General features: G+C 44.7%; 2 protein-coding genes across 7 annotated transcripts; both read right to left on the bottom strand.

Moving 5' to 3' along the window:
- Positions 1-1,488: 1,488 nt before the first annotated feature.
- Positions 1,489-3,675, bottom strand: CG42240 (uncharacterized protein). Of its 3 annotated transcripts, none has more exons than NM_001272340.2 (1): positions 1,767-3,675. In NM_001272340.2, exon 1 carries the CDS (start codon positions 3,458-3,460, stop codon positions 2,420-2,422), a length of 1,041 nt encoding a protein of 346 aa, NP_001259269.1. In that variant the 5' UTR covers positions 3,461-3,675; the 3' UTR covers positions 1,767-2,419. The 3 variants fall into 2 exon arrangements, with proteins under 3 accessions (NP_001284942.1, NP_001259269.1, NP_001138164.1); NM_001298013.1 differs by having other exon boundaries at positions 1,489-3,675.
- Positions 3,676-4,688: 1,013 nt separating this feature from the next.
- Positions 4,689-25,305, bottom strand: CG15894 (uncharacterized protein). 4 transcript variants are annotated; one of them, NM_001103421.2, is made up of 8 exons: positions 25,063-25,305; positions 18,255-18,518; positions 13,519-14,028; positions 12,548-12,697; positions 8,527-10,828; positions 6,919-8,464; positions 6,787-6,853; positions 4,689-6,720 (listed from the first exon to the last, which is right to left on the bottom strand). In NM_001103421.2, exons 2-8 carry the CDS (start codon positions 18,417-18,419, stop codon positions 6,664-6,666), a joined length of 4,797 nt encoding a protein of 1,598 aa, NP_001096891.1. In that variant the 5' UTR covers positions 18,420-18,518; positions 25,063-25,305; the 3' UTR covers positions 4,689-6,663. The 4 variants fall into 4 exon arrangements, with proteins under 4 accessions (NP_001096891.1, NP_572314.1, NP_001284940.1 ...); NM_132086.2 differs by lacking the exons at positions 18,255-18,518; positions 25,063-25,305 and adding an exon at positions 16,776-17,096; NM_001298011.1 differs by lacking the exons at positions 18,255-18,518; positions 25,063-25,305 and adding an exon at positions 16,962-17,096 and having other exon boundaries at positions 12,548-12,676.
- Positions 25,306-27,494: the final 2,189 nt, after the last annotated feature.

Raw genomic sequence — 27,494 nt, 5'->3', positions numbered from 1 at the left:
GACGGGCAAATCTAGCCTTACACACGAATCAGCACCAATGCATCGAAATCACAATCATATCTGAGTAATGTACATATGTACATAAGTCAAATGGACATCACATGCACATTATACAGCCATTCATTTGCCCCAAAAACCATGGCAGGGCCACTAAATCAAACAGATGACATTTATGAATGCATGTCATTAAACTATCTGATATAGTATATGTATTTATGCCGGATATTTAGATATCCAACTGCGTATCGGCTTTTACAGCCGTGTGAAGTTGAAAATCTGTTGGCTAACCAACTCGAACTGGATCCAGAAAACACCAGAATATCAAAAGATAACAGCTGACTGGGCAAATTGCTGGGATAAACAAACAGATAAGGCATTCTGCAACTCTAAGAATCATATTTTCATAATATTTAATCAAGTGCAACTGTGTTTGCATTGCACTATTGTCATTGATATTAGGTTTATGTACACTTATGTACATTCAATTAAGTTGCGATTGCAATATTAGATGCGCAAATCACAAAAAAGCTAAATTGAAAAATAATCAAAGGTATGGCAAGAGAACCACCGACTCACAAATTTATATAAATAATATATCTACATATATCGTTCTATATCTATTTCGGACCATCGCCCGATCGTCTTTTGATTAATTCTCTAATTGAAATTGAAACGCAGAATGTTTATGAAAATATTTCTGAATAGGTTTCGCCTAGATTTGAAATGTGTGCCATGATGTCGTCGCATAGAAAGCATCCCCACAAATGCCCCACAAGTACAACACTAGATTTTAGCTATATGACACACGCCAAATTGTTTCAGGCAATTCAATTCGTCGCTGCTGCGTCCAAAGGTCAAGGTTGCAGCATCGCCATACCACTTCTGCTTCGGGTATATGCGAATCGGTGTGCAACATGCCAGACAGGGAACCTTAAGTGCTCAACTGAGAAATGAGTCTGCTTTACAACCCAATAAGCCCTTTGGCATTCTCTGAACTTCATGTGCATATCTAAAATAAACTCTTTCATAACATGAGTAATATTGTTAGAATGTATTCAATTGATCATGAAATGAAATGATACATTTATATCGTGGTAGCCAAAAGTTTGGTCCTGATAACACTGTATTCATAGAAAATACACATATTAGACTTCAAGTTTTGCTTTGGGGGGATCACTGTGCCGTCCATCTCTCTTTCTTCTATTTTCGCCTTTCTTCGCGCTGCGCTTCTTCTGCTTCCGCATGCCTCATTCTCATTCCCATGAAGAGTAGCGTGTGCGAGAAAGAGGCCAAAGGGCGCGAGTGGGATGGCGAGCGTGGGTCTAATTGCGGCCGAAATGGGGTCTTCCCCTCCCCCACGAAACGCATTTTCTGCGCACTTGGCTGCAGCTGCAATTTGCTCTCTCGTTCTCGCTCTCTCTCTCTTTATCTGTCTCCCTCCTACTGCTGACATTTAAATGTTTTCGCGTGCAAAATAAAATTACATATGTAGGTTTTCTTTCCATATAGTTCGTTACTTTTTATTTATATTGGTTTTTTTGTCAGAGTTTTTCTTTTCTCGATTGCCGTGTATGTTTGTGTAATTACAAAATTACTAGCTAAGAAAAAAAAACGAATAACATTAATTGTTCCTTAAAAGTAGCTGTTATCTAGGTACATTTTTGTATATATATAATTCTTTACAAGTACATGTGTGTATATGTTATACGATATAATATTAAGTCTGTTTTCAGCTGCTTCGTTTTTCTGTTTATTTGTTTTTTTTTGTTGTTGTTCGCAATGCTTTCAAAAGTATATTGTCAATTGCTCTTCGTAATTATGCAATTATAAAATGAAGGGTAAAAATCCGTGGTTCTTTTCTTCTGGTTGCTGTTTATTTTCTTAAGTGTTTTGTCTTGTTGTGGGTTGTTGCTGATGTGGTCTTTGTTATACAATGCAATTGGCAGTTGCAATTCTCTGTTTTCCTCTTGTCGCGAAACCGCAGGTACAAAAAAAGTTTGAATTATTTGGGAGAGGTTTTGGTTTGGGTTTTGGGATAGGTTCTATGCTCTCTATTCTATTTGGAAGCCTGGCATACATAAATACATATAATTAATGTAATTATACATTTGGGACTTTAACTTGTATATATATGTAGATATTTAGTAGTTTGCATATGTACACCGAAATTGATTTAGGTATAGATTATGTAGATTATGCCCAATCTAATTTGCACCAACAACTCTGTACGCCAACTCACTTTCCTTTTTCCCGGGGGGCAAATAATAACTAGGTTAAGTGACTCTTTGTTGTGACCCGACCCCCTTTCCCTTTTGGCTACGCCACTGCACTCTCTTTCTCTTCTTCTGCACTTCACTTCCAGTCTGTCCTCTCTCTCTCGTTCTCTGTCGCTCCGACCATCATCAGTGTCATCTCGCTCTTATCCTGGCGACGAAGTGCAGCGCCGCAGTCGCATCTTCAGCCGGCTGCCGGCGCTCCCAATGCTGCTGCTGCGCCGTCGGCGACTGCGACTGCTGCTCCTGCTGCCGGTCAGCTGCTCCAAGGAGCTAGCCTCCGCCTCTGTCTCGTCTTCTGGCGCCGCAGCGCTTCCATGGGGGGAGTGGGCCAGGAATCTACAGTATCGCCGGAAGCGTATCCCCAAACGACTGACCATGCCTCTCTCTCGTTCTCTGTGTGTTGTCGCTTCGGCTGCTCTCGAACACGCTTCCAGTGCCTCGAACGTTGCAGAACTGCACTCCTCCACATCTCTTCCAGGCGATCTTCCTCTGGAAATGGCATCGGCACCGTCACTAACTTTCCACCCGGCTCCGTTGTTGTCGTTGTTATTGTTGTGGGAAATGGAAAGGAGCGCCGTGCTGCTGCTGCTGGCATTGTTGTTGTCGTAGATTTGGTTGTTGTTGCTGTGATTGCGCTGCTCTCATGACCGCTTACCGCTATCCTTGCGAAAGGACTTGCGCAGCTTGTCGACCAAACGCAAATGAAACTTCGTATAATCATTTGAAGATTCAACAGCAGCAGCTGCAGCGGCCGACTGTTGTTGCTTTTGATTAATCGCGGCTGCCTGGGCGGCCGCCTGCCTTTCCAGTGCGGATGCGGTGTGCGAGCGGCTGGGCGGACTACTGCGCGTGGGCGACACCATTTGCTGCAGCGAACCGTGCGAACTGCGCGATGCGTTGCGTGGAAAAGCGCGCGAACTGTGGCAGCGCTGCATTTGCATCCTTTGGTGGGGGGAGGACACGCCCAGTTGACCGTGCGATGGTGAGGTGGCGAAGCTCTCCGACTTGCATTCGGACACCTTGCGGCGTCGCTGTTGTTGTTGTCCCTGGGCGGGCGTTCCAAGAGCGGTGGCCAAAGCCGTTGTACCGTTACTACTCGCATTCGAACATTCTGACGTTTTGCGGGAACGCGTGTCCTTGTAAATATCGTAATTGTTCTTCATCACGGGCATCATGAACGCCATCTCGATCACTTTCTGCTGCTTGCCTTTTTCCCTCTCTCTTTCAGAACACAAAACAAAAAGAAATAAAACGGTCTTTCGGCTCGTTTTGCTTGGATTTTCCTGTCTTTTCGTTTTCTTTTCGGTTTTCGTTCTTCACTTTTTTCTGTTTGGTTTTTGCGGGGGAGAGTTTTAATGCGCGCACCTTCGCCGTTCGATGGCTCTGTTCGTTTTGAGGCCGTCCCGCTGTGGCCGCTTCTACTTATACGCTGACCGACTGGCGGGAGAGTACACTGAGAGAGTGGCGAGAGAACAATAACCTGATGTTAGTGTATATGTAGCGTAAAACTCTTTTAAAGTTTATTACTCATACGCATCGTTGCACTTACTCATATTCACTTCACCTACAACATATTCGACAATCTAATCACTTATACGCACTGTATAACATTTTAATAACATATATGTTAGGTATGTAGGTATTTCACTAAATACTTAACAAATATTTGTAATGCACTTTTTTTGTTATTGTTTTATTATTGTATAAGTTGTAGGTTGTTGATCAATAAACTGAATCAATCACACCCACAATGTTCTGATCTAGTTCCGTTACAATTTTTGCAAGTGTATGCATGGTGCTCTCACTCTCCGTCTAGAAAAAGTGAGCGCGCATGCGCAGTGAGAGCGACGCTCAGTGCAACACGTTTACACGTGTCGCCAAAACGCGAAATGAGAACCAATAAATAAATGCAACACAATGCGAACTATTTTCAACGTTAAAGTTCTCTTCATACAAAATGAATTCGTGAAACAACAAAGCTGTATAAGCTCACCAGTAACTTGTAAAAATGCAGATAATAGAAAGGAGTCCGTCAGCGTTTGACGTAGTCGCCCAAAAGTCCTTATCTTGAATCGCTCAGCGGCTTACGGCTAAGTCCTGTATGCATGTTAAATAGGTGTAATCATGATCGATTGCCAACGGTGGGCCGTTTAAGCCTTAGATTGCGATAAGAGTCCAATTCTCATGTCCAAGTCGCATGCTAGCGGACGGGAAGCGATAAACCCCAATGATATCCGAAACAAGGCCCAAGATAAAACCACACATAGTTTGTTTAAATATGTTTTTGCCACTTTAATGAATAGTTTTCAATTAATGTTCTGCCTGCTCTTCAGCATAATCATCTTCATCGCCTATATGAAATCGTTAAATAATGAAAGTGCATACATATATATTTATTAATTTATTTTCTTTGCTTAACCCATCTGTTTTACTTTGTTTTTCGTATGAATGCATAAATTTTGGTAACAATTCTTCATATTCCTTTGCTTACTTAATCGCTCAACTCTTCTTCTTCTTGTTATGTAAATGCATTTGTAACAACAATTTTTTTGTGTTTTGTCTAAGTAATACAAAAAAAAACCTTATTCGAAAACGATTAAAAAGTATTGAGAATAAGATTCGGAAAGGGAAACGCAACTTATGCGTAAATGCATTTACATTTAGATCTGTATATATATGAATATATATTTTGCTCACATAAACGTATTGTGGAAATTATTGTACAATTTGTTAAGATCTTGCTTGAATTCGTCATTACGTCTATATATCTTATATGTTTCGAGTGCATTTTGTGCTTCACCACTTTTGCTACTAAAAAAAAAATACAAAAAAGGTTCCCATTACTCATTTATTCACTGTCGGGAATGCATGGGGCTGTGAAATTCGTTCGATAAACTCGTACAGTATTTTGAATCAAGCTCCCATTTATTCTCTTCCCACTTCGCACATTTTCAATGTTCTTTATGTATTGTATAATTTACCTATAAGTTTTCTTAAGTTGCTTTAATGTTAGTTTTTATTCGCTTGATTTTGCTTCAATTCAATGAATGTCCGTTGTCCGCTAAGTTCAATAAAGTATTTAGGAATTTCAAAGGCTAGCTAGAGGGTGTTTTTTTTTTTTGTTATTCGTATGAGAGTGTTTAAAAGGATTTCCCTTCGGGGCCTCGAAGCTAATTTATAGATCGTTTTCATATTGTGATGTTTGAGCGCATAAACCGAGCGGGGTCACCAAACAGTGGTTTGCTCAACCGGTTACCCCCCAAAACAAAAACAAAGGAGGAACTTTTCTTATGGCAAGTGTGTGTGTGTGTGTGTGTGTGTGCTGGCAGTTTGTTGGCTATATAATAATATTCATATATGTCTATATGTATAATAAGCCCATTTAAAAGTTGACAAACTTTTGGCGGCCTTTCTTTGGGCTGCAAAAAAATGGGTGTAATTTCGAAAATCAATTTTCATCGAATACTGTAATCTAGTTTTGACTTATGTATGTATGTATTTACAGCGCACCCAGTAAATCGGGCCTGACTAACTAACGCTTCGAACTCAACTAAAGGCTATGAATCAGGCTAACTTTTGTATTTGACCAACTGAAAACGATTACAACTCGTTCATAGATCGTTCAATGTGTCTCATTGTGAGATTTCTAGGGATATGGGGCAAAATCGGGAGGAGTGGTGCTACCGATCTCCACAACACGCATATAGAATCGGATATAGACACATACAGCTATATTGATAGAGAGATTAGTGACTAAGCCTCTGCATTCTCGATTCTAAATTCTGGATTCTGGATTCTAGATCCTGGATTTGTCTGAGCTAGTTAACAAACTACACACAAATACACCGACTTACAGCTAGAGAATCCGTTCCGGATGTCCAAATCGCCTTGACCGACCACCACACATGCCTAACACTCTATCCGAGATCACATATAGTAAAATTGCCAGCAAAAAGTTTCTAGGGAAAACGATCGTCCGTCAGGATTGCTACATATAGAGTGAGTGTTGTAATTGTTGCTATCAAAAAAATTACCCTAACCATGTACATACAATACATTCATGAGCTATATATAGTACCGAGTATCGTATGCATATAATCGTACGTTTAAAGTATATGTATATTTTTTTCATATTATTATTTGATTTGCCTTCTGTATTCCATATAGAGTGTGTAGCTAATCGAGTCGAGAGTTAGATAATACGCATAATTGTCAAGCGATCATAACATAACAACCACTCTGCTTGAGGTACATTAAGGATATGGGCCAGTAGGACACGCTGGCCCTTAGTTTAGTGACTCGACTTACATAGAGTTAGATTACCGGCTTAGCTACCCTGAAGGTCTAGAACGAACCGATCCATTTCGAACGAATAGAAAAGAGTTGCTTACTTCCTGTCGGGAAATTTGCGATTGCGAGGACTTGAGAACTCCTCGTGCTGGCTCTGCAATGGAAAGGGATCATAAGTGGACTACTTTCGGCAGTCAAAGTCAAAGGACTATAAACTCACCCTGGGTTGGTTGACTCCCTTGCCACTGTGACGCATTAGAGGCGCCTGCTCCTCGTCCCCGTAAATTCTGCAAAGATTAAAGTTGGTTAGTAACTTCAAGTTTTTAACTTCTTTCCGTTCAAGATCGCTTACCTGCCCTCCGCCGAGGTATCGGGTTCGAGTAGTGGCAACATGTCCTCACCCTGCTGCAACAGCTCCACGGACGCCAGAGACTCACTGCCCGTTCCCGTTCCAGTGCCCGTTTCTGTACTGGTATCTCCCGCTCCGGCCGTTGCTTGAGAGGATTCGCCGCGTTCCGCCTCGTGACACTCGCACTGGCAGTCCTCCGGCTTTACGTAGTTGTAGTGCAACTTATCTCCGCCATCCGGATTCGTTTTCGTCGCCTGCTGATGATGGTGGTGGTGATGATGATGATGGCCAGCTCCGCTTCCGGATCGATGACCACTGCCGCAGGCGGAGGAGGAACTGGTGGTGGCCGTGGCGGGTACACTGCTCGTCAACGTCTCCTTGGGCAGGGTGGTGATCCTCTTGGCCGGTTTCCTCTTTTCGGGTATGTTCTCAAAGTCGATCCAATGACCGGAGAGCTTTCGTTGGGTTGAGGCCTTCGGCTTCGGTTCCTCCAGGGTAGATGGAGCAGCTGGTGGTGGTGTGACCACCGGGAGCAACTGTTTGGCGGAATCCTTGCGCTCCAGGTTGTTATTGGCTCGTAGACCCTCCTCGGCGAACTCAAACCAGGACTTGCCACTGGTGTTGGAAACACGACGCGGTGACTTGGAGTTCTGAATGCGCTCCTTGCCGATGGACTCCTTGCGTGGTAAACTAATCCTCAGCTTCTCACCCCGCACTGGAGTTCCCGCCACTCCTCCGCCTGCAATTCCAGTGGTAACACCTCCTACGCCATCTGTCTCTTGATAACCACCTGGTATGGCCTCTTGCGGCGTCATGATTCCCGTACAGTATTCCTCCAGATGCGAAGGATTCAGCGGCGTGGTGGATCTTGGCCTGTCCACCGGGCACGTTTTCAGCTCCATATTCGCTCGTTCCCTCATGGGGATTATAGACACACCCTGGGCCCGTTCCTCGGGTAGCGTGGTGGGTATGTAAGGCAGCTCGTCCTCGAATGACTCTTGAGACACCAGGCCCGTGCTCTCGTGCTCCTCGATGACGCATACGTTGCGCGGGAAGTTGTGGTGCCGTCGTCCTGCTTCTCCACCGGCAGGAACAGCCGTAGTCACCGAGGAGCTACCGGCCATGTCCGAGTCCCTTTCACTTTCCGAAGATTCCACGGGCTCGTGCTCATCCGTTGACTGGGAATGACGACGTTCTGGTGGCGGGTAGGATACACTGGTCAGAGAATCGTGATGGGAAGTGCTTGGGTGCTCCCTAATGGAAGTGGTTACTGGTTCCCTAGAGGTACCAGTTGGTGGCTCCTTATAGGAAGTGCTGGGCTGATCCCTGCGGGTGGTATTTATTGGCTCATTGAAGGAAGTGCCTGGAGGACCCGTAACAGAAGTGGAAGCTTGAACAGCGTCGGCGGGTGTAGTGGTCACTGGAGTTCCTTTGGATGTGGGAGTGGTTGCTGAAGACGGTGGCTGCTTGGCTTGGCCCACTGGAGTGGCTTGGGTTGGTGTGGGAGTGGTGGGCGTGACAGTGCCAGAACTATAGCTAGGGGTTTCACCTACAAGGATGAACAACAATATATTAATCTTAAATCTCTAGAGATCTAAGGACACCACTTACGTCTCGGTTCTGGGACACTCTGTCGCTTTGGCTTCCTGGGTATGGCTATCTGACCGCCTGGCATTTCACCCGATCGACCCACTTCCGCCTCCGTAAGATTCTCGTGCAGCTTGCGGCGCACATCGAAGTTCTCCAAGTAACGCGAGTGTCGCACATCCGCTGGGGCTGCCGCTGCCGTTGGAGCAGCTTCATCCTCCGAGCTGGGACGCGACTTGGTGCGCTTGGCACGCATCACCACCGAACCGGACATAACTCCGCCCTGCTCCTCCTCCGAACTGCAGACGCCCCTTGGCGGTGGCGGTGGTGGTACGGTCTCCATTCTCCGAATCACTGTTCCCTGGCGCTGCAATCCCTCCGTGGTTTCAGAACCAGAGTGCTCCACTTGCTCGGATAGCTGACTCGACTGGCTCTCTGTCTTCGAAATACTGAACTGGGTGGAGAAGAGCTGCTCCTGACTGCCGGAACCGAGCCGAGTGGCGAACAGCAGACGTCTACGCTCCTTGGCTGCTGCCTCCGAATCAGGATTGGGCGCATTCACGGTGGCCACCGTGTGCACTAATCTCGGCTCGCAGGCGCTCTGTGTGCTCTCCACCGAGGGCAGTCGCTGCATGGCTGCCTGCTCCCGTTGCTGGGCAAGATTAGCTGCCCGGGCACTAACCACCGAGCCCACCGATTCGGCTGTCGTCTCCTGCGAATCCTGTGAGCTGTGTCGCTGGACCTCCAGGCTCCAGTTGGGCGGTTCCGGCTGCTGAAGGATCTGCTCCTCGCCAGGCGCCGTTGGTGGATCCTCCTGGCTGGGCAGCGATTGTATGGCGTCCAGATCCGGTCGTTGGGCCACCCTCCTTTGGGCCACGGGACGCAAGGCAGCCGCTGCGGCTGCCAATTGGGTGGCTGTGATCTGCGTGCCCGGCGCCACCGGCTGAGCGGAAGCGGGCGGAGCTCGGTGGGTGGGCAGCGGCGACGGATCCATGCTGGCCTGCGCCGCATGGGTCAACTGCTGGATGCCTTGCAGCAGAGTGCGTGCCTCGCGTTCCTCGGGCGGCGTATGCAGCGGTATGTGGATAACACCCTCCACGGGCTCATCGTAGTAACGCAGGCGACTGCCGGGTCGAGAGCCCACTGGGGTACGACTGCGATTGGTGGACCCCGAACCCGGTGCCGGTGGAGGAGGCGGTGGCACTGGCTCAACACTGGACTCTATTGGCGACGAGCTCTTGCTGCTCTGGCTACCCCTCTTTCCCGGCTTGAAAATGGCCAGCACGGACTTCTGCTTGCTGGGCGTCACATTCTGGGAACCGCCACCTCCTCCCAATCCTCCCGTTGCCGTGGCAGGTCGTTCTTTGCTTTTGCTACGCGAACGAGCCGTTTCCCTGGGTGAATCCGGTGAGTCCTTGCCCAAACGAAAGAGCGAGCTAAAGGAGCTCTTTCGGGACACGGAGCCACCTGGTCCGCCGCCAGCTCCAGTGGCGGGTGAAGGTGAACGACTGGTCAATCGTCGACCCGGCTTGGGACTCGCTGTGGGTGTCAAACGATGCTCCTCTATGGGTGCACCCTGCAGGCTCAGCGAGGCGGGCTTGGAATAAACCGGTGCCAGTTGATTTGGTGCCTCCACCACTCGCTCATTGGAGGCAATGCCCTTGTCACTGTACATATGATCCGGCCTGAGATTGATCCTTATGTACTCCGTGCCGCTGGCCGTCTTGCCCACAACCATTTGACCTGGGCTCTTGGTGCTCCTGCGTTGCGCGCCAATCGTCTGCTTCACCTTTGGCTCCTTCTCGTTCCGTTCGCCGTTGGCCAGCGTGCTGGTCTGTCTGCTTCTGCTGCGACTCGAGGTGGTGGCTGTGGAACCTGTTGGTGCGGGTGGCAGCACCTTTATGCCCTCGGCCAGTACCGCCTGGGTGGGATCATGTTTACGTGCCAGCAACAGTTGCTCCAATAGCGCTGCATTTGCGGCCACAGTACCGGCACCTGGCATTCCATCGGCCTGACTATGTGCGGAACTGGCTGCCGTGGAGGCGTTGCTGGCGCCACCACTACCGGCCAGCTCCACGGGCTTGGGGCCACAGAACGAGGTCTCCAGCAGCATGCGATGCGGCGAGGGGGAGCGCGAGACACCCGATATCGCCGAGAGGCGACTAACCGCCGAACCCTGGCTGCCCACGCTCGAGATGCGGCTGGTGCGACCCGAGATGCACAGCAGGGCAGCCACCTCTGAACTGGCCGAGTCCTTGCGCTGATGCTGTTGCAGGTAACTCTGGTGGTCATCGAACTTAAAGATGTGCGGCGATGAGCGCTTGGCCTGCAAGAAAAAAAAAAGAAGAAGGTACGAGAACGCGAAAGATATATCAACAGAATCAAATATTTTTGGAAGCATGTCACTTGAGGTTAAAGAAATACCTAGTTTGTACATATATAGTAGTGTTTCATGTTTCATAATCTCGTGGAATTTTTAACACAGATGTGTACAAGATATTACTTGAAATCTAAGTTGTCCCATGATCTTGAAATTCAAATTAGGGAAAGAACTGAAAGACATGACAAGATTTTATAGAAGAAGGACTCTAAACTGGAGAAGAAGTGGGAGAAAAATGGATGGAGTGACCATTGAAATAGAAAACTATAGTAGATCGTGCAATGTGGAAATAGAAATCCGAACTGTCAAATAAAAATTTCAATTTACTGCATAACTTTTTTCTCAATTTAAGACAAAAATGGTGCACCGAATTGAATCACAACACCAATTTCCCGCAGTGTACACACTAAAACAAGGAAATGGAGTTGGACAGCGGTCTGCTGGCAATCATGAGATTCCATTCGAGTCCACGTCAATCGCGGCACTTCAATCTGGACTCACTACCCGGGGCTGCCAATCAGCTGAGGCAAACACAGAGATGGAGGAGCACAAAGGAATGGAGCTACAGTCGAAAGTGAAAGAAAGTGCAAAATGCAAATGGAAATGGGATTGCATTTTGGTTGCCATTCGGGAAAGCTTTTCATTGGCGTTATATAACGCCTAAATGGCAAATCTATACTTTTCATTGCATACTTCTAGACACCTATATTTCAAATGGCTATCAACAGTGGCAATTAGCTGCGTATCGAAAATACATCATACGCAATTTAGCAATAGCCTTTGGGGCCAATTAACGCAGTCACGTGTCCAACTAATCAATTGCAACTTTTAGCACCTCCACCTCCACCTTTAACTCATCCAACTTATCCAGCAATTGATAAGTTGGACGGCTTTCGCCCAGCTGACAGAGTTACTCATTTCTCCCGGGGAATAAAACTGGACCGGGGTGTAAATAATTCCCACAAACTTTTTGCCCGAGTGCAGGAATAAACTTTTGCCAAACAATCGCAACTGGGGAAATTGAGGCTGCTTGGCTTGGATAGGGGCATGGTCATGGGTATGGGTATGGGTATGTGGTATGGTGGTCCTTGGGCCTTTGTTGGGTGGGTGGTTACACTTGTCAGCTGTCACTCGGTGCTTGCTCGTCCATCCGCCTGCCCATTTCCGTTGATGGCACCACTGCTGCTGCACTTCCCAGCCACTCGAATGCAATTTTGCATTATTAATTCAACTTGCGATGCGGTTGCTGGCACCCAACCAAACCGACCCCTTCGACCCGCGTCGAATCGTGGCGACCCCTTCAATGTCAAGCGCATCCGTTTGTTTAATAGGAAATGTCGAAGCAACTTGAAAAAAAAAAATAACACACTTCCTTCACGCAAATGTGTTTAAAAGAGTCGTTATTTCATTTCCAGAGGGTAAAGGCAAATAGACTTAATGTTTTAAGTTGAGCATAAATACCATGACCATGACTTACATACTGGTACGTGTTAAATCGTGTAAATACTCGATTAAAAGTCGATTTGGTGTTAGGTATAGTGTGTGTGGTTTGCTTGCAATCGACTTGATCGCTGCTATTATCGCATTTTGTTGTGTACTTATCGTGTGAATTGCGACAGTTATCGATGCTGAAATCGATCGCTTTCTTTGCTAGCCGCCGCTCACCTGCTGCTGCTGCTGCTGGATCCGTTCCTGCTCCTCCTTCTTTTGCTCGGAATCCATGAAGTACAGCTCCTCGGTGGAGCTGCGTAGCTCCAGGGCGCCATCCTCCCGAAAGCCAAGGCCAATCGTTTCCTGTAGGGTGCCAGTGCCGACCTTCAGAGCATTAGTTCAACCACATAAACCAGCCAGTACACACACACACACACGCACACACATCGAGTCGTCAGTCGGCAGTCAGAGCGATAGTTTTGTTTGGTTTTTCGATTTTTTCGATTTGGTTTATTCGTTGGGGATCAGGTTAGGTCAGGTCACGGGCAGGGGAGGTGAGGTGAGGTGAGGATGTGGTTGGGGGTTAAGAAGCATGCAAGGCGTTTAAGGAAATGGAGGCAAGAGTCGAAAACAGAAACGAAATCAACAAATCAACAGCCAATTTGTGTGCAGGTTTCGTTTTGTGGTTCGGTCGGGATTTTTGTTTTTCGAATGGTTGCGTTTTTCGTGGGTTGGTTAAAGGATATACATACATATGTGTGTACATATGTATGTGTATACGTGTTATAGGTCAGGGGTTATGGGGTTTCCACAGTGTGTGTGTGTTTTTTTGGGGGGAAGCGTGTGTGTGCAAGGGGTAGCGAGCGCATCACAGAGTGTTACAGACAGAGAAAGAGACAGATGTACATAGATATAGACGATGATATACATATCGATGAATGGTTAAGATATATATTTATATTGATTGATTGATGTTTAAACGGCAGAAGCGACAAAACAGATAAACAAATCCAAATGAAGCAAACAAGAGCAAAGTACAACTTAATTAGCATTAGATGATGCTTTGCCCAATCAAAACAAAATCCACAAGGATCATATATGGGGCATATGGTATTCCCTTTTACGAGGTACTTGCATATCATGGATAGAACATTTCATACCCTATGCCCCATTTTGGGAGTGGACTAAGTTAGCCATTGACTCACCTGCTCGAATACATTTTCCGGACTGCTCTCCCGGCTATCCTCCTCGTGATGCGACGAACTGGAGGCGCGACTCAGCTCGATGCGGGGCGTTGAGGGCGTGGTCAGGGTGGTGGCTCCGCGATAACTTCCACTGGCATTCGCACCGCCTCCAGACCCACCTCCAGCAGCACCAGTCGCATGGGCGCTGGGTGGAATGGGCTGACCGCCCTCGCTGCTGCTCACCAAGGTGGTGGTCACCGTTGTCGTTGCCGTTTTCAGTGGCGGCGGTCGCTGCTTCGCCTGGACAATCGTCGCCGAGCAAGTGGCCGATGAAACCGATGACGACGATGAGGAGGAGGCGGATGCTGCGGATGCGGAGGCGGCTGTACTTGCATTTGCTAATGCGGATGCGGATGCAGTTGAGGTTGCGGATGCATTGGCTATGCTGGGTGCTTCTATGCCGCCGGCGGTTCTATTGCGATTCGTCGTCTTCGACATCGTTGTCTGATTTCGTACACTCTGCTCCATCATCTGAAACAAAAAAAAAATATAACAATAGATAAGTACATAATTGGAGAAATATTTTACCCTTAATTTACGCAAATATTTTGGAGCAAAAACAGTGCCACATCCTTAGATGGATCACAAATTATCATCAAAAGCTGCCCAGCAATATACAATAGTTGCAAAAGTGTGCAAACTGTCATTTTAAGCAGCCAAGAAGTGAGTTTTGCAATATACATAGTTGCAACTTGCGGGACAGTTTGTGCAGCTTGGGCCACAGTTTGGTTGCAAGTTTTTGCTGCTTTTGCAACTAGATTGGGAAAAAAGGAGCTTTGTTTAAATTGTGGTTGCAAAATTATGCAAGCTGGCACCCAAAACGATTCATGCAAGTTATAAATGAAAATTAAGTAAGTATAGAGAAAGATGATATTATGCGCTCTTATCACAGCGATTTCTAAGCTTTTTAAGTCAGGTAAAGTAATGCAATTTTAGTATATATGCATTGCTTTCGAAATTCGAAAAACAAACATTTAATCTAATTGTTTGCCATGGCGATGTCAAGGGAAGCCGCATTAGATGGTGGAAAAGTCCAGGGGAAAATGTAGTGAAATTGAAAACTGCTGGGTCATTTCGATTGGGGATGAGCACACCCAACACCCACTATAATCTCCCCTCGGATTGCATTTCGCAAATTGAAATCAACCGCTTTTGACACAGTTTCCTCTATACAGATGTACATGTATGTACATGGAGGAGCTGGCCCGCGGCGTTTCCTCTGCGGATTTTCCAACCATTCATTTTGGCTTTTCATTCTGGCTCGCACATTGTCACATGTGAATTTTAAACGAAACGATGATTTGCTTTGTCTTCATGTGGCCGCAATTGTTTGCCAGAGGTTGCCCCTCATAATTAAAGGGGGATTTTTTTTTTTTTTTGGGTTTTATCCTTGCACTGAAGTGTCCTGCATTGGGCTTCGGTTTCGCTTTGGGCAAGGCAACACCCCAAAACACTGGCATCTGGCCTGAAATGCCGGGAGCTCGAATTCGAGGAGGCAGAAATGTCAACTGACGGCCATTTTCCCTATAACGAATGAGCACCATTAACGCACGTGACAAATGGATATATGTTTCTCGAATCATTCAGGCCACTGATTACCACCTATCAATTTAATGAGATTTGATGGTAATCAATTTACTTCTACTATTTTATACATTCTTAATATCTCTAAATATGCTTATATTCAATGTTAAAGTGCTGCTCTTGTGGGAAATGGGAAGAAACTTCCCTGAGTTAGCAGTTTCCTTCTTGCTTGTCACTTTTTTCACCCATCTCTGAATTTCCTTTAAATAGCTTCAAATCGGAGGTACGAGATAATAACTTTTAGCTACCGAGCGACTTTATTTGTCGCCTTTCTTGTCTGGGGCCCAAAGTCTTTGGCCAACACCATTAGCGGGATTTAAGTTTTCAAGCAGCTCGAAATGGGGATGGCATGGAAATGCGGGGTCCAAAGTTTACTGGAGCAACAGACTTGCTCCATCACCGCTGCAGTTTTTCCACTGATGCTGCACTCGCATTAAATGCGCTCAAGGAGAAATCCTTTCACACGCAAACTGTGGAAGTGAGTACGTTGCTAAAGAGCGCTGCAGATGCAGACGAGGATATTGTATATATATACATACAAAGCATAGCATAGCATAAATGTATGTAGAGATATATAGTTTTTGTGTGTGGGATCTGGATGGTATGATTGACACATGGCGCCTGAGTGCGGAAAATGGATGGAAATCGTGGACGGGAATCGTTTATTGTCGCTGCGGGACCTTGGGGCCACAAATTAATTTAAAGTTGCCGCTGCCAGCTATGCAACAACAATTTCCGAAATTGAAGGCATACAGCGTGCTGTGCGGCAAGCGAAATAGGGGCAAACAATGTCGCCAATGAAAGCAAGAAACGGAGGGGTTTCTTCGCTCAGAAGCACCGTAACACGCTTAAATCTTTAAGCTCCATTAGGACTTTCTAAGCCTCTGAGCAGCTCGTAATGATCACAAATCCCCAGACCGCTTTAAAGCACACAAACGTTTTGTAATAGCCTAGACGTGACTTTTAATTATCAATTAGTCTAGGAGTTTCTATAACTTTCCAAAAAAAAACTATCTCCCTTACTTCGTTGGCCGTTTTGATTTTCATGAATTTTAACTAACATATTTTGAGAAAATTCCGGTTTTATTTAAATCTACTCATCTTCTAAACGCATATCTCCTCTAAGAGTATAACCTCCATAGCCTCATAAAAATTCAAGCCACTATGCATTCCAATATTTTCCAAAACTCTGAGAGCCCAAAGAAGCCGTTGTCCCCCCTTTCCCAAAAATGTTGGCCTTTTGTTTTTGTGGTGTACAGAAAAGAAAATACCGTATATTTCTTGCTTATTTTTTGGGAGGCACGGCAGGAAATATGGGCAAGTGTTTTGGGACACATCGTAACATAATTTTAGGCACAAGAATAGGAAGAAGAAGGGCACCGGGCGAGCAGGAAGAGTACACAAAAGAGGGACTGAGAGAAAGAGGGAGACAAAGAGAGAAGAGTCAGCAGAGAGGCTGTCACACAAATGTGTGATTAAATTAATTAAAATTTAAATAAAAAGCAACTTAAGGAGCAGAGAGCGAGTGAGAGAGGAATAAAGTGGTTGGCAAGGGGGTGGGCGGAAGAGGATAAGAGAGCGCCGCGTGCTTTGCTTTCTGTTTATTGTTCACACACACACACACACACACTCACCGCGGTCCCAAAAAGTCCTCTCCACGTGTGCGAGTGTGTGTATTAGTTGTCCTTATTAATTTTGCATCAATTTGCACTAAAAAAAAGTGGAACGGTAAAAGCCAGCAAGTGTGATTTTTGCTCTGGATTTTTTTTATGCGACTGCTTGCTATCTTTCGTTTTTGATTTATCTCCTTGGCTGCTCACTTCAGCTAACTGCTAGTGCTATCTCTGTCTGGCGTCTGGCTGGCACACACACACACGCGCTCTCTCTGCCTCGCTATTCCACTCTCTCGCAGGAGCACCGTTCACCGTTAGACCGCACGCACGCAGCGCCAGCGTCGAACTGCCCCGAAAAGTATGCTAACGGTGAATGTGAATGGGAATGCGACGAAAGCTTCGCCGTCTTCGCTTTTCCGCTATTTCTTTGCACCACTCTACCCCACTTCCTCTCTCACTCACTCTCTCGCTTCAATTCGCTTCGAAAGCTTCTCGGGAAATTAACGGAAGAGGGAGGGGAGAGCAGTAAAGAGAGACTGCGGCCGGAAAGCTCTGAGGACTCAGCTGTGGCGCCTGCGAAGCTTCAAGAGTCAACTAGCCATGTGTGCAAATGTGTGGGTGCGACTGCGATGGGGAATACAGCAGCGGGCAGATGAATATCATCTCTCTCGGGGTATTAACTAAGAAGATATTTATTTATCAGCTGTTTCTATGAAAGATAGTTAAACTTCGAAATTATTGATGTAATAAATTGGAAATTGATTTTAAATTTCGGTGTTTGTCCTATTTCCTTTTCCCACACTGTCAACCCGTTTGCTTGCCTGCTGCCTTATCAGTAGTCGTCCTTCGTCCCTTTAGCCACTGGCAAAATGACATTATTTAGAGCACTTCACATCCAAGGCGGATGCGTGTCACAATATTTTCGAATGCGTGCAAAACTCACGGGTTTTCAGTCACCGATCAGCGACGCATGCTACTGTCTATAGCCTTTTCAACCCTTGTTCGTTTCTTTCTTGCAGTGTAATCGATGTTTCTGCTGTTTTGTCGTTTAAGATTCATTTTGTTTATTGGCCGCAAGCGTTTGGCCTGCCTGGCTGCCTTTTAAGTGGCCATTTGCATGATTGCGGCATACATCCACCGACCTTTGAGCTCCCCAACCCACCAATTGCCACCCCCATTTATACACCCATATTTTTTGGAGAGCGGAAAGCTTTGGCCAAGCTTACAGCGCCCAGGAGCGACTTAGCTGATTTCGTGTTTTGGTTAATTAATTTAAGCCCTGCATTATGTGCATACGACATGAGGTGGTAGCTGTTACGGTGGTGGTCACTGGATGATAGGGTCTTCCCTCTCACACGAATATAGTATATCATATTTATGCTACCACCATTACGCTTAAAGCAGGCACACATCTATCAATATAAATGCAGTAATGTTGACCCATACATCTACTGTAATGTTCTTATGGGGTGTTTTTGGTAAATAGGCTAAAGGACTCACCGCCACTTGGCCAGGATGCTGATGGTGATAGGGATGTGGATGGTGATGCTGTTGCTCCTGCTGCTGCTGCTGCTGCTGTGCATTTGTCGTGGCATTGTCCTCGAATGACTTCTCGAAGGATGCAATTGGCGCTGGGCCAAGTCGTTTCTGCCGGCGAGCATCCATTCCGTAACCGTTTGCCAGTGCCCAGTGCCGCTCCTCGATGCTATTTATTTAGCAAGCAGCACGGCATCGGCATGGAATATCCTTTAAATGGAGCACCGTCTAAGGAAGAGAGGGAAAAAAAAGCGGAGGGACACACATTAGAAGGCCGTTGGCACGATTTCTCTCTTGGCGTGGCTTTTCATAATTGCCTTTGGCAACAATAATGCACTGAAAAAAAAAACGCAATTCCGTTTGTAATAACTTCTAAATACGCCTTTTATTAATGGTAGACATTGCATAAGAGTCTAGATGTATCGATAATATCGATATATTTTAAAATAAAAATCGAAATCGATTCTCTGCTCGTTAAAAGTTATAAAGGACAAAGAGTTTACTTATGTTTTGTCACAGTGCACGAGCAACTACAGCAAAACGGTTGCAATCACATATCATACTGTTGCTCGCGTTGGGCCCCATCAATCATTCGGGAATCATTTGGAAAAATAAGCCAAACTAAATATATATGAGGCAATACATACGTGTCTGCATTGCCATCGAATTATTCGCCACTGCAAGCGAGCGAGACAAATGCGGCGACAGAGTGAGATGGCAGGAGAAGAGAGCAGAGAAAAGGGGGTAATTCCGTGTCAACAGTTCATTGAACCGCATGGCAGCCGCAAGCGAACCGGAAGTGAAATAATAACATCAACAATTGATGAATATTTAAAGACGCGGCCATTCAGGGTTGCCATGTTATACTGTAATTCTCGGAAATTCCCATTTAAATATTCAGCGCTATTGTTGTTAACCATTGTAGATTGCGACACTATCTATATATAAATTCGTTAAAGCCAACAATTTTAATTAAGTATACGTACAGGGTTGCCATGTGCACACAGTTTATGCTAAGCCATAAGATTTGGATTAACAAGCCCCTAAATGTAGCCTTATAAAGACCTCAAGTTTCATGGAGTTTGGCAAATATGCTATTTCAATGACATCCTGTTTCCTTTAGCACACAAAATAGTGCCACTCAGATGACGCAGGACCAAAGTAAATATCAACAGAAACACATTTGTGCACACAAGTTTGCCGATGCCATGACTTCATCGTCTGCCTGGCTGAAATTGTGTTAAAACTTCGACCAAAAGCCAATGAGAGTTAATGCATCCTTTGAGGAGTCAGATATTTTGTGATTTCAAGTAACTGCGGCTGCTGGCAATCTGTTATTTCTGATTTTCGAGACACACACAAAAGCAATTGCTACCTTTCATTTTAATACACAAAAGACAATATTTCCTTTTCTCTCTCGATTTTCTGGGTACCAAATAATAAAAAAAAAAACACGAGAAATAGGACATGAAACTCGAGCATCCTTGAACCACACATATTCACACGCATATATTCTCACACACACACGCACACACATATCCTGACGCAAACATGATTATTGCAGCTGGCTGGTATAAAGTTTTTTTTTTTATTTTTTTCGTTTTTGGAACTTGGGCATGGAAACTTTTACTCTGCAGTTTGTTCTGGTTATTGGGGCAGTGAAAAAAAAGTACCGGGAGTGGTCCTGCAGGGGATGCATATTGATTGGGGAGTTGCGAGTCGAAATGAATTCGGTGCATTATTCATCGACGTGCGGATAGACAGTTCAGTGGCAATGGGAATTGCTTGACACTCGTCTAAGCTCAAGTTTGAAGGGCTTAAATCGAAAAAGTTCCCGCTCGTCTAGTCCCTAAATAATTTACAATAAAACCTTGTCTCAGGAATCCCAAATAGTGCCTTCAACAATTGTTTGAACTATAAATAAAATTAGAAGAAAAGGATTTTAGGATAGAAGATTTATAAAAAGTAACTCATTCCACGCTTGCAAGCGTACAAGTTTAGGCGATATTTATAGCTAGTTTGCCATGGCATTGGCAATACGATTAAGCCATTTGGGCTCCCAACACGAACCCCCAACTAGCCGCTCTCACTCCAATGTTGACGTAGTTTTTAATAAACTTGTCAGCGCCCTTTTCCGCAATCGACCACCCAAACCAGCGCAATGGCCTTGAATCAACAACCACCACCCCCTTACAATCGACCTTCTGCGGGCACGGATCTAAATTTAAAACGTTTAGCAGCAATTTTTCGTAATTTTCCCATAGATCCAGGGGCAATGAATACAAATGAGTGCACTCATCAGTGTCAAGTTGTGATGAAAAGCTAAGGTCAACTACTTGGTCGCGGCTATGTATGTGCATGAATAAGTCGCTCGATTTTCAAAAGGAATTACAACACTCGCAAATTACACAGTAACTAGTTAATTGATAATTTCCCACATTTTTACGAAATTATTGAAAAATCATAATTGACACAAACAGTAATGGAAATTGTACACGAAAATAATTTTGCACTCTTTGATTGATGGTTTACCATAATTAAAGCAAACACTATTAAATTGCACTCGAATGTGAAAAATGTCAGTAATAACATGCAAACATTGTTCAACACTTTCTAGAACGACAAGAACAAAAGTGGTCCTTTAGTCACAAAAGCACTCTAATAAATTCTCTATTAATGGAAACCAGAAATATTTCGTGCGTGTTGCGGCTAAAGTTTCTGTTTACGTTACAAAGTTTTGCCTAATTTAGCTAAACATAAATTGAATTTGTTCCAATTAGCTGCACATATGCAAAACACTTTGTTGCATTTACTGCACTTTACTTTTAGGTTAAAAACAGAATTTTTATACGTTTTCAGGATTTTTCATCATAACTTGGCTAGAAATGGTCACAAAGTTAAAATAATTGCAGCTTTTTACTTCTGATTACCAATGCTACCAATACTAATAACTTTTCAATGGTCTTTGTGAAAAAATTTTTTTTTGAAAATTTTCGCATTTTCAATTACCAAAAATTTGCCAAAAATGTCTAAAAAGTAGAATTCTCACTTTTTGACACAGTTCGATTGGGAATTTGAATACGAGTCCAAAGAGGTACGGCATTCCACATTCAGAGAATTATTTTTAAAGTTTTGGCCAAAACAATAATTATTTTATGACTGAAATTTGAAAAAACGACTTTTGGCAAATACTCGATATCTTCGATTGGAATTTTTTCTATAACTTTGGTAAAAATGATCATAAAAATAAAAGAATGACAGTTTTGAGCAGCTAATTACCAATGCTAACCATTTATATCACTTTTTGAGGGATTTAGGAAGATTGATTTTTTTTCGCAAATTTTAGCATTTTTTGTAATCATCAAAATGTGCAAAAAATCGAAAAAAATAAAATTCCCAAATTTGAATACAAACCGATTGGGAATTGAAGTACGAGCTCAATGAAATATGACATTCCATTTTTGGTGCAGTATTTTTGTAGTTTTTGGCCAAAAACAGACATTTTTGACGATTCTGGTGCACTTACCCTTTTAGCTCTACTTTACTTTAAGCTACTTGCTGTTACTTTAACACACTCACACATTCCTTCCCAGCGGGCGAGCATTGAAAATCGATGGCATCAGCGCCAGAATGTGGAGATGGAGACGCAAAGGCGACAAGGATGTCAGCATAACTCTGCCGAACAGCTTAAGGAAGCGTTTCTATAAGACCCTTCACAACCAGCACTCTCTGCATTCCAGATTCATCCATTTCGTCGAAACTTTGATGCTTTCGCAAAACGATGTAAAGGAAAAATTTTGGTGAAAGAAAACCAAACTTTGTCTGGCCGAACATTAAATAAACATTTGCAAATCTTTATACAACAAACATAGACAACAGGACTTTGATTTTAATAACCCATGCGTTGGCCTTTACTGGCCAAGCTTAAGCTTAAGTTTCATCTATTCACAACAACTCGCACACAAAATCCTTTTACTAAAGCAAGGCTACCTGTACATTTTCTAAGTCTCAATTAATATTTAAAAGTGCTGTTCTCTTTTTTGATAAAGTTTTTAATCCGCAGTCGTGTGGTTTGAGGTTTCCGCTTTGATGGCTTTTTTTCTCCTATTGTTTCGATTCTCTTGCTAAATTCCTTTACCCTCTGCGAATTGGCAACTTCGACTGGAAATGGCTCATGGCCTGCGGCCAATGGCAATGGGCAAAAGCCTGTAGACACATTGCCCCCAATGACATTGGGGGAATGAAATGGGGGTTGAGTGATGAGAAGCGAGAATGGGGGACTGGAGACGCTGGGCGACGTCGCCGCTGTCGTCGGTGGCAGAATTTCCCACTGCGAACGGCGGGAGACGCTCAGCAGGCGGGAAAAGCATTTCATTGACCTCATAAATTGTCCAAGAAGAGGCACACAAAAAAAAAATGGGGGGGGGGGGGGGCAAAGGGGCCGGCGGGTGCTGGCGGCACCGCAAGCCCCCAAAACTGGCATTCAAAAGACGGCGGCGGCCATTTAATGTCGGCTGCACAGAAAACAATTTTGTTAGCATTATCATTAACACGCTTTAATACAAATAACATAAAGTTAACCATCGAAAGCTGCTCTGAATATCCGGCTCGATATAAATTAGATTTAAGCAATAATGATGCAAACTTAACAAGGACGTTTTTTCTCTGCATGAAGAAGAAAGAAAAAAAAGTTATTAATGCCTGCTCGTTGCTCATCGTTTCAAGCTAAACTGTTTGTCATTGATGCGCTGGGTGGTGGATAGTGGAATTGTGGTCTTGTGGATGGTGTAGATTCAGAGAAGCCCATGTGGATAAATTCAATGGATGTGCATATGTATATGTACGTTAAGGATGTGGACCAAAGGAAGGACGCCTCCTGGCTGGCCAAAAATGGAAAGACACCGAAGACAGACAAGCGACAGCAGGGGAGATAGTGACCATTTTTAATGCAATTAAAAAATGGAACTTCTCTTGTTTGTTACATACATACAATACATACATACATATCCATACATCCACAGAGTAGAACAACTGTGCTGGTTACTGTAAGGACAAAAGTGTTATTAAGGTCTTTTACAATTTATAGCTCACTGTGCTGTTTCCATGAGCTATTCCAACGCTTATCGCCGGTTGGAAAACTTGGGGGGACAGGTGGAGGCGAGAAGAAGCAGAAATAGCAAAATGGAAACAAAACACTGCCTTTGATCGGTGGCTTTTGATAAGCGTCAATGGCACAGACGGGGGTGCAGAGGGTGATATGGAGTGGAAGGAACTGGGGAAGGACCTCGTTGCTGCTGGCAGTGAATCAGATTTCGCTCTCTCCCTCTCTCTCTCTCTCTCTCATTATGCATTATACATTGTGCATTGTAACCAAGTTGAGCTGACTCATTCAAACTTGTCGCCGGGAATTTGGGCCAACTGAAATAAAGGGGCCGCAGGCGGGTGGTTTGGCAGAACAGGTGACTTTTCTTTGTCTAGCCGCAAAAGTGGAGCACCAACGATGCTGACCAGGCACCACCATCAGCGAGCAATGCACTGTGCGAAATATATTGATCAATTCGAATCCGATTCGAAGGACCATAGAGTAAAAATGTTATAAGCACTGCCTTGTGAATTGAGCTCTTGTTGAGCTGAGTACATACGACTTAAGGATAATTAAGCACATCGATCTACATTGTTTTTCTTTCTGTGTGCCAAATGCGATTAGAAGACCTCTTTCACTGTACACTTTCAGGCAGTCGCAGGAAAATGACTTCTTGAAAGGCAAAAGCCAAAAGCAATAATGTAAAAGAAACGAGAATTCGAGTGGGGGCAACGAGCGAACTGAATTAGCATGCAATAACATTGACTGAGTTGTAGGTGTGAGTTTAGTTCTGTTCTATGCTGTTCTCTACGGTTGGGGTTACCAAAAAGGGGGCGTGTGTTGGTCGGGCGGGGCATGACTAATATGGGTCTCTCGCCTATCGTTCTTCAGCGAGGTTAAAATCATTTGGGGGTAGTTCAAAGCCGTCGACCCCCTCCTTCCTTCCTTTTTTCTCAACATTTTCATTCGTACCTCCCCGTTTGTTACTTCTGTTCTGTTGGTGTAATAGTGTAATAGCGTGCCGACTGGCGGCAGCTTGTAGGTGTTAAGTAATGACACACAAACACAGTGGGTTAAGAGGGGGTGGCATTAAGGGTTATTCGCTGAGGTCGCCAATTATCGGGGACTGCCACAACATGTACATATAGGCCCAATAGCGTAATCGTAATTACGGACTAATTGAAAATCATTTCGAACATATTACCAAAATGCAAGTGTTTCTATTTAATTAATAAAAAAATAGTACACTCCTTTCTTAAATTTGAATTTTTTTTCTCTAGAACTTCCAGTCTGCATGCTGCCAAAATGGTAAAAATGAAGAATAAATGTTAGTGTTGAAATCCTTCTTCTAACTCCCTAATTTAAGGTTTCCTCATGGAGCTCTATTATAACTCTCAAGTATCCAACGAATATATTTACATAAAGCTTAACCCTAGCCGCTCTCTGCATTTCCCATTTATTATTTTCGCCAGGACTCGCCCTTTGAATGGTTGATTTCTTTGGATTTTTATGGCCATCGCTGGCTAGTAACTGGCTCTGCAGTCATGAATTCCACCTTACATAATTGAACAAGCATTCGCCGGAACAAGGATATAGTTGGCATGACACACATGCAGAATAGTTATGTGTATGCACAAGCAACAGCTAAAAAAAACCGCTTACAAACTGCAGTCGAAATTCATTGCATACCTTTCGGAGTCGGTGACTCTGAAGTCCTGCTATCCGTTGATGAAATTCCACACAACTTGTTCACTTGCCGGCTGCTGGACGTCACACACAAAAAAAAGAAAACACTAACCATTGAATTAAACACCATTTAGAGCAACATTCTTTGGTCGAATTGCGCGACTAGTGTTTCCAGCAAATGGTTCGTTTGGTTATTTGCAACGAGCTTGGGACAAATTCGATTAGACGCGATAACCGTTCTCGGCGCCAAACGAACGCCGACTGAACTTATCAGTCACTCAACTGAACAGCGACCCGGCCAACAACTACAGTCGCAAGTTCGTATACACACAAACGGTGTGTGTGTGTGTTGGTGTTGCGACGACAACGAGCATGCAACAACAACATGTTGGACCGCACACACAGACACACAGCAAAGAACAGTCATGTTTAGCTGTATATGCCATCAAAACATTAAGCTTAATAATATGATTTAAATGGGTCATAACTGGTATTCAACTCTGTCGAGGTATCACTGTACTTCGACACCAACACACTCTCGAAAGAGAGCCGAATCCGTTGGACTAACGGACTATTGTTGACTGCACATTTCGTTTATTGCTTCTCCCACTGTTTTTGCCCCTCGCTACCAAATTCGGGCTTTTCATCTTCCGGCAAGGAAGCGAGGCGAAGTGCAGGGAAAACGGAGAAAGCTGAAAACAGAGAACAGAGAACAGAGAACGGAAAACAGAAATGCAAAGGAACTTACTGAGGAACTAGGGGAAATCCCCGACCAACTGCATTTCACGTACAGAGTGCAGCGTAAGCTTTTTTCGGCTTGGGCTTCGGCTTGGGCATGTTAATGGGGTCACCATCACCACGCCCACTCAATTGGCCGCCCACCCCCTCTTGTTTTTACTTTTACAGCTGCGATTGTTGTGGCAAAATGCAAAATTGATCAATTTGGGCGTCAAGACTGGCAGGGACTCTCGACTCTCTCCGCCTTTGATGGGCCATCCCAGGGCAAAACCCCACTCAGATTTTCTTTTACGCCCATCATGTGCAAATATATATAATTCATCATGCCAACTACCCGGTACCCACTTTCAAGCCAGACAGACAAGCTATCGCCCCCAACGCCCTAATTGTGTTGGCAGTCATAATGCAATTGAAGGGCTGACTGCTGGCCCTCGAGTCAGATAGATGTAGGGTGCTCTTGGTCCTTTCAGCCGGATGACGAGTGCGGTCTACTAATTCTTTCTATTGAATTTGAAGTGCAATGTATTTAAACGGCATCGCTAAAGGATTTAAAATATATCGTTGTATTTGAGCCATCATTGCTCCACTTTCTTAGATAAAGAATTTGATGAAAACAATTGAATAACCCGACATGAAGGGTAACTGCACGGCACCAATTGCTTCCGCACAGGAAAAAGGGGATTCACACCAGCCGAACCACTTCCATTGTGCATGTGTGCAAGCATCCTCCTCCGCAGAGACTAGCCACCCATCTGATGCCACCATGCCCCCCCAAAATGGAAGAGTTGCCACATAATTCGATTACCATACATGCAATCGCATGCAGTGCGCATCTAGTTTTGGGTAAAAACGTAATCCACCACCGCCCCCATCTCCAATGCAAATGGGAGTGGCACGCATCGCACTGATGGATGAGTCGCAGCGTTAAGTGGCGTTAAATCGGGAGAAAACGGAGCGAAGAGGCCAGAGTGTTTGCATATAAACAGAGGCACAGCGAGAAAAATATGCTATTGAACCAATCTCTACACTATTCCGATCGAAATTGCTCAATGATGTCTTTTGATACTATAGATAATCCTTTCCTATGGTTCCATGTTTTTTATGGTATATTTTATGAATTATTATTGCATTTTTGCCGTGTGTAAGCCGACATTTAAACTAATATGTCACGGGAACGGACAGCAATATGGACGGCAATGTGGAGATGATGGAGAATAGGTTGTAAGCACACTTTCAACCGAGCCACACTTAAAATGTGTCAACTGCACGACTCGCAGACATGTTCAAAGTGTCACTGGGCGATTGCGAATTGCGAGTTGTGGGAGTACGGATTGCGGATTGCGGATTGCGGATTGCCGACTGTAGACTGGACATTGTCGATGTGGACGACCCAGTGGCCAGGTTGGCCAACCGAACGATATGCGCATTATGCCTCAAGGGTCCTTCGGCCTCCACTTGCCGTGCCACACTGTTGTGGCATGGCCATTGCTGTTGTTGCTCCACTTCTACTGCCACTGCCACTTCCACTTCCTGCACACCAACACACCCACACATGCACACCACCCACTCACATCGTTCATATACAGACAAACACGCACACACACACACATATACAGCACGATTTTTAGGGCAGTTTGATGCACTGCTAAAAAGTAGAGCCACTGTTACCTATCCAACTGATGAAGGATGAATGCTCT

This window comes from Drosophila melanogaster, chromosome X, assembly GCF_000001215.4.
Source record: "Drosophila melanogaster chromosome X".
Classification (NCBI taxonomy): Eukaryota; Metazoa; Arthropoda; class Insecta; order Diptera; family Drosophilidae; genus Drosophila; species Drosophila melanogaster.
Note: the sequence above shows the minus strand (reverse complement) of the source record. Positions and strands in the feature narration are given on the sequence as shown.

Coding starts and splice junctions, on each gene's coding strand:
- CG42240 (NM_001298013.1), bottom strand. CDS start 3,460: ATGGCGTTCATGATGCCCGTGATGAAGAACAATTACGATATTTACAAG.
- CG15894 (NM_001103421.2), bottom strand. CDS start 18,419: ATGGATGCTCGCCGGCAGAAACGACTTGGCCCAGCGCCAATTGCATCC. Junction 12,698..13,518: donor CGGAAAATGTATTCGAGCAG/GTGAGTCAATGG, acceptor AATGCTCTGAAG/GTCGGCACTGGCACCCTACA. Junction 6,854..6,918: donor GATACCTCGGCGGAGGGCAG/GTAAGCGATCTT, acceptor TAATCTTTGCAG/AATTTACGGGGACGAGGAGC.